The sequence below is a fragment of the Centropristis striata genome, chromosome 19 (genome assembly GCF_030273125.1).
Source record: "Centropristis striata isolate RG_2023a ecotype Rhode Island chromosome 19, C.striata_1.0, whole genome shotgun sequence".
Classification (NCBI taxonomy): domain Eukaryota; kingdom Metazoa; phylum Chordata; class Actinopteri; order Perciformes; family Serranidae; genus Centropristis; species Centropristis striata.
Window position 1 is genome coordinate 20,131,164 of NC_081535.1, and position 10,300 is coordinate 20,141,463.

The following is a 10,300-nucleotide window of genomic DNA, read 5'->3' on the forward strand; positions in this document are numbered from 1 at the left end:
TGTTTCCACTGGTAAGACATCTTCGCAGCAGTGTGGGAGTGCACAAACTCTGCTATATTTAAAGTTACACAAGCTAGCTTCCCTTTCTAGTAGAGAAAATGTGATGAAGTCCCCTTTAGTGTGCCTTTCTCGTAGAGAAAACATAATAAAATTCCCTTTAGGATGCCCTTATAGTAAATAAAAGGTGATGAAGTCCCCCTTAGCATCAAGGGTGGCCTCCTAGTAGAGAAAACATAATGAAGTCCATTAAGAATGTCCTTCTAGTGAAGAAAACATAATAAAGTTCCCTTTGAGAGCCTTTCTAGTAGGAGAAAACATGATAGAGTGCATCCTAAGATGTCTTTCTAGTAGATAAAATGTGGTCAAGTTCCATTCAGCTTGACTAAAGTCCCCTTTAGTGTGCCTCTCCAGTAGAGAAAACATAATAAAGTTCCCTTTAGGGTGCCCTTCTAAATGAAAATGAAAGATGAAAGTTCCCTTTGGCTTTCCTTTCAGGTAGAGAAAACAAGAAAAAGTGTTCTCTGGGGTGGCCTTAATAAAATAAAAAAGACACAATGCAGTGGCATAAAGGCCGATACATGCAAGAACACTTTCTGCGCGCTGTTGCACCAACGAATGAAGCTGGAGCCCTTTTTAGCCTCAGACAGCTGGAGTCTGCTACCGACTAAGAATTTAAAACCTAAAAATAGTCTATGTCAAACTACTCCAAAGGAAATAATATGAGGTGTCCCCGGGATATTCTCTAGCCTACGTTGTAAAGGGTCTGAAATGGAGCACCTCTAGCTCCCACACCAGAGTCTTTGTAATTACCTTCCTTTTCCCCCTTCTTCTCTCTTTATATATATGATATACAGGGCCAGTTCTAGGCAGCATATATGAGGGGGCAGTCAGAAATGTTAAGGGGGCATGATGTGTACACATCATGCTCCAGCACTTTTTTTCTGTGCTTATAGTAATGATGCTTTATTCATGGAAAGGGGTTTATGTGTCCAACCCCAACCTGGAGAAGTGGATTGCACTTTGTCAGGCCTCTACCTTCAGACCTGCAGGTGTCCCACCTGAAGACTGAGCTCCTGCTGGTTTAGCTCTTAAGGTCACTGAGGCACGCAAACCTGACCACAATAAGGTGGCAATCCCTTCAATAAAAGAAATGAATAAAATAAAATAAAACATCCTTCATCCAGATTTTAACCAACAATCGTGTATTGTGTGTCCCTTTTTCGGCGGATTTTCCTGCTACTTCAGATAATTTTGTCAAATTGTAATGTATATTAATTTTGTGAGTATATTAAAATGTGCTTTCTCAACTTCTAAATTGAAGGGGGCTCGGCCCCCTCTTGCCCCAGTGTAGAGCCGGCCTCGATTATATATATTATTCTATACCTGATATATATTAATTATTATTGTAGTTGGACGGATACACGCACGCACGCACACACACACTGTGCTGCAGTGAGAGACGTGGTGGTGACGTCAGCGAGTGGTGCAGGAAGATGGGGATGGAGCGAGATGAGAGCGAGGGACATCAGACCGCAGAGGCCATGAGACGGTAAACACGGACTACCGCCGGTGTCAGCTACCACACTTTGATCTAATATTTAATCCTGTTAACGGGATATTGTCTTTAAAATAATCGCAGTTAAAGCTACGCCGATAACGGACAGGGAATGGCTGCGTAACATGGTATTTTTTGTCAAAAATTACACCGTTTAATTGCCTTGTTTGTGTGCTGCGTACGGATCAAAAATAACTAATTTAACGTTAGCTTGCTAGTGTATGCTACTTCAATTATTTCGTTATATGTGACGTTATTAAGTAAATACGTGTCGTTGAAAAATCGCTGTGATACTGACGTGTGAAATTATTCACATGTATTGTATTTGAATAACTGACATCAACCGTGCCGCAACATTAACATAAATATTTTTTTGGTCTCTCCGGATCAGATATGATGACAGACAGTCACGGACAGTGTGTTGGTACACAGCCTGATCAGACAGCATGGGGCTCAAGCTCAGTGGCAAGGTAAGTAAAGATCAGACAACGGGACAAGAGGGTGTGGCATGAAGACCCCTTGCCCTTTATCATAATTATTAGCATTATTAGTATTATGAGGACAAACAGCAGTGGTGGAAGACGTATTCAGAGCCTTTACTGCAGTAAAAGGACTAATACCACACTGTGAAAATGCTCCACTACAATTAAAATCCTTCATTCGAAACCTTACTAAATTATGTATTATCAGCTAAATGTACCTACAGTATGAAAATTGTGCAGCAACATGTTTCCTGTAAGTGTTTTACTAGTATATATGTTGTTTTTGGTTTAATATTACTGCTGCATTAATGTATCATTTTACTGCCAGAAGCACTAATCGTTAAAAAGTAAATTGAGTTTAGAAACATCTGTTTTCAGCTTTGTCACGATGCTTTTTCCAGCTGATCCAAGAGCGTTTCTTAAGGGTTAATTAAGCGTAAGAAGCAGGAAAGTAGGGACACAAACGCTTTCTCTTTCATTAAGTGCAAGAATAATAATAATGGTATCTGTCATGTGTACTTTAAGCTGCTCTTTATTGTTGTTGTTGGTTGAGGTGGAGCTTTTGAAATATTTTATATAGAGCTACAACCAGTGGTGCAAGTTTTCAGATCTTTCACTTGTACTTGTTTCTATTACTTGAATTTATTTTATTTTTAGGACTTTTGGGACAGAATTTTATTGCTATTGCTCCTTGTGTCTACTTTTTTTATGCTTATTTCTTAGCACTCTGAGCTTAATTTATGTTATGAAAGTCGCTGTATAAAAAAATGTGTTCTTATTAATGTATATTTATATGTAATAGTTTAAATGTGTTTTTGCTAATATTGATCGAAACTAACTTAAGTTTTTAATAAATGTTGTAAAAATTACAATATTTGCCTGCAAAATATATTGGAGTGGAAAGAGCGTAGTATGAAATGGAAATACTCAAATAAAGGACTAGCATCTCAAAATTGTACTTACAGTACTTAAGTAATGTAACTTAAAATGTGAAACTATATTTACCTTTATGTGGACAGAGGTACCGTGTACAGAGTACAATCATAGAATCTGTCAAAAACAAAACATGTCCAGCTGTATTTATTAGCCTGATTGTTAGTGGTAGGTGCCAAATAGTGATGTGCATGTGTGTCTTGCAAATGTGCGGAAGTCCCCTTCAGATGGCCTCTGATTTGTGGTGCTTCCGGACTCTGTGCCAGATAAAATATCCGTTTGTACATCTGTGAAAAAAACAAAGCCCTCATTTGGACACCAAGAACTATTTACTACAGGATGTTATAGCCCGACTTCCTCTAACCCGTGGGGGCTGGGCCGTCTGACGCTGAGTGAGAGTCAAAAAACACATTATCATCATTACAGATCATTACAGTCTAAACCTCAAAAGTATTAAGCGGTTATAAAGTAGGGTAAAGTGCAGTGGTCAGCACTGTTACTTCTCAGCATGAGTGGTCGTTAAGTGGTTCAAGGTAATGCATGTATGAATGTTTCAGTGGTACTTTATACTTCTACTCCACTACATTAGAGGCAAATATTGTCTCTACAGGTTGAGATTTATCATAAAAAACATAATGTTTTTAAAGTGATTACAGACTTTTATGAATTAAACCACAAAACAGTATATTAAGTCATCAGAAATAGCCATACCAGACATTACAGTGCTGCTTCCATAATGCATCAATAATACAATTCTAATAATATATTTAGAATATATATAACAATCTGAGTGGGTACATTCTGCATAACAAGTACTTTTACTTTTGATACTTTACGTACATTTTGATGCTGATATTTTTGTACTATACTTCAGTTAGTTTGGAATAATGGACTCTTACTTGTAATGGAGTAATTTCACAGTGTGGTATTAGTACTTTTACATAAGTAAAGGATCTGAATACTTCTTACAAAACTGGATAATTTATGATAAGGAAATACTGAAACCATGAAGTGTGAAGTGACATTTTTGCATGTAATGTTCAAATGTAATATACTGCTGGAGAGTTTAATCTCCAAAAATACATCATACCTTTAAGCTCCTCATAGGTTTTGTATGTACAATCTAAATTAGTTAATTAACTACAGCTGTTAAAGGTGTACTGTGCAGAATTTTCTTGAAAAATAGTGTGTAGACTGTAGAGGTGGGGGTTAAAATCCATACAGCGTAGTATCCCGATATTTTGCGTGGCAATATTATATCGATTCATGGCCACAAAGTATTGATATTTAGTGCCGTTTTTGATGACTGTAGCCGGCTCACTTTAGGAATATACTGGAGATACTGGTATCGTATGAAACTAGAAGATCTAAGGAATCTATCAGGATATAGTGTCAGGAAGTTGTCGAAATAAAACGCTGCAAAGTTAGGCTCTTTTTATGTTTCATTCAAAAAAATTCACAGCAGTGAAGCTTAAAGTTGAGGAAAGTTTGAGAAAATGCTGCAGTTGTTGTCGTCCATACATGTTTGATATCAGTTCAGTTCAGTTTGACTGAATACTTTGTTGGTCAGTCTGTGGGTTTGACTCTCATTGTGGAGAAATAAAAAGACTGAAGTGAGATAAATAGACTGAGAATTTTCTCTTATTTGACAAAACAATTCTTAATTTAATTTAATTTTGTGGACACAAAATGCAGTTAAATCGCAATATATTGTATCGCGAAATGCTTAAAATCGCAATAATATCGTACCATGACTCAAGTATTGGGATGAAATGGTATCGTGGGGCCTCTGTGAGTCCGACCTCTAGTAGACTGATACAACCCACTAAAGTGTGCACTGTCTGTATTATAGAGACCCTGCCCTCTGCCTGTATCTTCTCTTTTCATTTTGATGTGTCCGAGACATTTGTAGATATCACCCTTTGGGGATGAAGATAAGAAAATTGCTGACACAGCACAGAAAAAAATGTTAATAAATTGAGGTGAAAAATTACAGAGTAAAAAGTATAGTAATTAGCCCTAAAATGTTGTAAAGCAGAGGTATAAATTGGAACAAAATTGTAAAAGTAAAAGTATTTGAGTAAATTTTCACCACTGTCGTTTATGCTGCAGGCACAACAGAGCCACAAGCTGGTGATCTTTGCAGCTTTCTTCGTCCTGATGACACTCCTCATCCTGTATGGCTCCAACAATGTCAACGATACTGTTTATGCTCCCTTCCATGTGGCTTCAAATTATGCTATCAAGTCCACAGATCTGAAGAAGTGGTCTGGAAACGATGGTTATGTGCCATTTCATGGGAACAAGGTATCTAACAGATGGTACACAAACACAGGAGTGTGTTTTAACAATATGGCAATACACATACTGCAGGTTTAGATTACTGTATGTCATTGTGAGTGGGACGATGTGTTTCTGTCGCTCAAGGACTGATTCTAATACTAGTATAAAGGTCATTAGATCTGCTACTATAAATAAAGTGAACACAACACTGTGTACCAAAAGTTGCTAAGGGAAGTGGTACAAACCAAGTGTTGCTTGTTTTCAGCGAAAGGCAATAAGCAACCAGATCACAACAGTGGGCAGCTGCAGCTTATGTAAGACTTCATCAAGCGATTAGTCACTCAAAAGAAAACAGTGTGAAAATGAAGGTGCTGTTGCTGTTTTCACAATATTTCTCTCTAAATGAGCCAGATCACGCCTTCCTGTTCTGATTTTCAGTGTGATCTGTTTTGTCTTCCCGCCTGTTTCTACAGTATCTGCTTTTCTTTAATAACATCCATCATTACACAGGAGATTAAACTGGAAATAAACTGGAAAAACACTTGAAATGTTTGCAAGTTTTGTTTTTGCTTTGTCAGATTAAAAAACTCCTACTCCTACTAAAACTCTGACTTGTTACTTTAGAGGACAAAAAAATGTCCCCTTCCTAAAACTGACTAAAAATATGTATATGAATAATCCATTTGACTTTCACTGAGCTATATTTTTTTTAATAAACATCAGCCCTGATTATGAAATGAAAACAAATGTCCATTCAATTTCAGAATTTTAACAATTTAAATCCCAGTTTGATTACATAATGCCAATGTTATGATTTTTTTTTAAATTATAATTTAATTTTTATATATATATATAATTTTTATTTTTTCACAGTCTGGGATATGTCATTGACTAACAAAAACATTGACTTTGATGCATTGCATCAGACACTGCACTGCTCCATAATACAGCAGCAATAACCCTAGAGGAACTCAGGAAAATAGAATTTGAAGAGTTCAAACAGATTTCTCTGTTTTGATTTATTTTCCTTATTGGCGGTTCAGTCCAGTGAATATCAATAAAACTGCTGTTCGGTTGTTCCAGTAAGATATCTCAAGCTTTTTTAATTTTGATGTTGTTATTGTGTGCTTAAGGGAAAATCTATTAAAAAGAAAATGGTGTTCATTAATTTTAAGAATGGCTTTTATCTGTTTTGCCAATGAACTCTTCATGTATTTTCTCCGATGGGGAACATGAGAAATTGCTTAATCTTGTGGAAAGCAGTAAAAGCTTTTTTGAAGCCAGAGGTCTAGATTGAAAGCCTGATATAATACGAAGAAGGGTTTTTTGGAGTAATGACAGTGGGAACAAAAGCTGTTTTAATGGGGACATTTTCAAGAGGAACATTTTTGTTCTTAATAAAATAAATAATAATATTTAAATATTTAAAAAGGGTTAATCAATGATGTAAACATTACATTCAAATTTAGCAGTAGCTGTATAATGATGTTTGTTTTCATTCCAGACTATGAACCTGCACTGTCATCGCTGTGCGCTGGTGACAAGCTCCAGTCATGTGTTAGGTAGTAAAGCAGGAGAAGAGATCGACCGTACGGAGTGCGTGATTCGCATGAATGACGCCCCCACGATTGGGTTTGAGGCAGACGTAGGGAACCTGACCTCTCTGAGGGTCGTAGCCCACTCCAGTGTGTTCAGGGTGGTCCGGAAGCCTCAGGAGTTCCTACAGAGGCCAGACAGCAACCCTGTGATCATCTTCTGGGGACCCCCAAACAAGATCGGGAAGGAGGCCAAAGGGACCTTGTACAGGTTGATCCAGAGAATCAGCATGACCTACAACAACTTATCTTGTTTCAGTGTCACAGCCAACAAGATGCGCAGATTTGACAGTCTGTTTCACAGGGAGACGGGGCGAGACAGGTGAGTATTCAGGGTGCGAGCCAATCACATTTTATGTTGTATCAGCCCCATATTTGGTGATTAACACACAAACTGTTTTTTTCTGCGCAGACAAAAATCTCACTCATGGTTGAGCACAGGCTGGTTCACCATGGTCATAGCCATTGAGATATGTGACAGCATCAAAGTATATGGGATGGTCCCACCCAACCACTGTGGGTGAGTATAATGGTTGCAGTTACACCTGAGCTGTTGGGTCCATTAGGACTGAACCCTGGAGCGTTTCGTCGGGTAGTCTGGTTTGTTTGGGGTGCTGTGATAGCTCTTTCAAATTCTGGTCCACCTGAAAACATATCTCAGTCTCAGTCTGCCTAGTATTCTAGAGTTCAGTTTGAGAATGCGATCCAACACTAGTGTAGTAAGTGAACCAAAATACTGTGTATTTTAACACAATTAACATACTTGTATATGATCTAACGGATGAGAACTTTCAAGTCCATATCTCTCAGGGCTCGCCTTCTCCTTTGATACCTTCTTGCTTGTTTCATTCAAACATTCAACGTTTGACTTCTTCTAAAATATTTGATTGAAAACTTGCATAAAATTGTGGATGTCTTGTAAGAAGTGGATACCACAACCAGAGCCTATTCAGTTCAGTAAGAATTGCTCGCTTGGCTTCAAGGCTCTGCGTCAGCACCTTGCAATACATCCATGGGGTTGATTTATTTTTTTCTGAGAGCAGGTAGTGTAAGCAACATTTTTTCACAATGTTTGGTGCGCCTGACAGAAGCCTAGTGTGAATGATGACTGAAACAAATGAAAATACAACAATGCAGCTTCATCACCGACTCACAGGAATCTACCAAACTACAAAAGATTTACATATAGATGGAAAGCACCTTGATCAACCTATGTAAACACTATAAACTAGTTGCCTCGTTATGACAAATCACTGACAAACTTGTTGCTAAATATAATAATAAAACCCTTCTTTTTCTAGAAAAAAACAACTCCAAACATCCAAGAAGATGCCCTACCACTACTACAAGCCCAGGGGGCCTGATGAATGTGTAACATACCTGCAGAATGAGAGCGGCCGAAGAGGGAACCACCATCGCTTCATCACAGAGAAACAAGTGTTTGCACGCTGGGCAAAGCAGTACAACATCACCTTCACTCATCCCAAATGGCTATAGACTTTTGTGAAAACCACAAAGAGATCTATTTGCACTCACAGAGGCCCGAATGGGCCTTCAAACAACACATGATGAATAACTGCTATTCAGGAAACGCCACAAGGATGAAAAAGCTTTTGGACAAAACTATTATTGGACCAAAAGACTGAACAGAAGAGTGCAAGATCTCAGTTTGGAGAGGAAATACTATATTGTGTTTATTCCCCATGTGGCAGCAGTTTTTGTAAATAGAAAAGAAAATGAATTTAAAGATGAATTTTTACATGTTTATAATATTTTTGTTAATCTATATTGAAAATGCACTTGTGTTACCCATGGTGAGGGGGTTATATAAGCAGGCATTCTCGTTAGATATGACTAAGTGGCCTAAAAACGCAATATTAACTCTAAAAAAATACAGCATTATACTCTACAGTAAATGCACTCGGATTCAGCACTGATTAAATCTACATGTACATTTGAGCCCTCTAATGCAGTGATACCAAAACCATCATCTTAAGTTGAATAATATAAACATTTCTACATACATTTTTTTTTATTAAAAACCAACTAAATTAAAGTCTTTATATCAGGAATCAGGAAATATCTAATTAGTAAGCACAACCAGCTGATCATAGTTGGTGCTACAGATATATTTTGATTTAACAGTGCTTGTGCATCAAAAATTCTTGTTTACAGTAATATACACATGAAGATTTAAATTATGTGGAACTAAATGTATTCTTGAGAACTGGCCACATTAGTACAGAATACATGTTATTTAACACCTAAACAAGTTGTTTTACCCTCAATTTTAAGATATCAGTACTTCGTTGTAACATTTTTGCCGCACTAGATGTTGAATTTGATGTTTTCATGAAAATTAGACTTTAAACATAAAACTGTTGCCTCATGATATTGGACCTTTTTTTACCTCAGTGGCATTCCAGTGCATGCAGCTTAATTTGAAATGAATGAATGCATCATGGTCGTGTTATGTATCAGTATGTTGCTCTTAGGACTGCACGAGTCAGTTAAAAGTTAAATTGTAATTTTAAAACTAAACGTGAAGCATTTAATGATTATGTTTCATAAAACTATGTTGCATTTAACAAGTAATGAATCTCAACATTTTTATCTTCAGATGAGGCACACAATTTGCTTGATTAGTTGAGATCAGAAGTATCTGCACTGTTTACCTCTTTGAAACCGTTGGTCGATAATGAACAGGAAGAAAAAAATGTTGCACATGAGCTGTTGTGCTACTTGACCAACATCTAATTACCTGCTTAAATTATTTCAGATATTACCCTGAAAAAGTAGTTAATGAATTTGATAAAATACAAAATTGTAGAAGAACCTAAAATGTTGCCAAGCCAATTTATAATCTACGAGTAAACTCAGTATTAAATTTAAGTATTTGAAACAAAATTTTAGAGCTGCAATGAGTCAACTAATCAAATGAATCAAGGGAAAAAACAAATTGATTTTTTTCATGCAAAAAAGACAGTTTGCTGTCTCAGCCTGTCAAATATGGAGATTTGCTGCTTTTCTGTTTTATATCATAATAAACTGAATATGTTTGGGTTTGGGTTGGACTGACGGAACATGACATTTAAAGACATCAACTTGGACTTTGATTTACTGGGATGGACATTTTTTCTTTTTTTTTTGTTTTCTGACATTTTATAGATGAAAAGAAAATATCAGATTAATCCATTGTTAGTTGCAGCCCTATAGAATTCAGCAAAACCACAAACTACAGACTCAACATAACCAAAAAGATAAAACGCCACCTCTCTAACACCAAGTAACTTAAGGTATTTATGCAAGTGTACCTAACAATCTGGGACGCGAATGTATATCGAGCCAATCTCACAACTAACCCGTAAGAATACCGAGGCAGTGTGAACCTGACATTAAAATAAATTCTGTCCTTGGCTTTCTTGTCTGAATGAGGGGCAGATGCATGCAGC

General features: G+C 37.0%; 1 protein-coding gene across 2 annotated transcripts; it reads left to right on the forward strand.

The window, feature by feature from the left end:
- Positions 1-1,494: 1,494 nt before the first annotated feature.
- st6galnac6 (ST6 (alpha-N-acetyl-neuraminyl-2,3-beta-galactosyl-1,3)-N-acetylgalactosaminide alpha-2,6-sialyltransferase 6) lies at positions 1,495-10,266 on the forward strand. 2 transcript variants are annotated; one of them, XM_059357516.1, is made up of 6 exons: positions 1,495-1,549; positions 1,947-2,025; positions 5,083-5,277; positions 6,758-7,170; positions 7,261-7,368; positions 8,150-10,266. In XM_059357516.1, exons 2-6 carry the CDS (start codon positions 2,002-2,004, stop codon positions 8,343-8,345), a joined length of 936 nt encoding a protein of 311 aa, XP_059213499.1. In that variant the 5' UTR covers positions 1,495-1,549; positions 1,947-2,001; the 3' UTR covers positions 8,346-10,266. The 2 variants fall into 2 exon arrangements, with proteins under 2 accessions (XP_059213499.1, XP_059213497.1); XM_059357514.1 differs by having other exon boundaries at positions 1,525-1,683.
- The last annotated feature ends 34 nt before the right edge of the window (positions 10,267-10,300 follow it).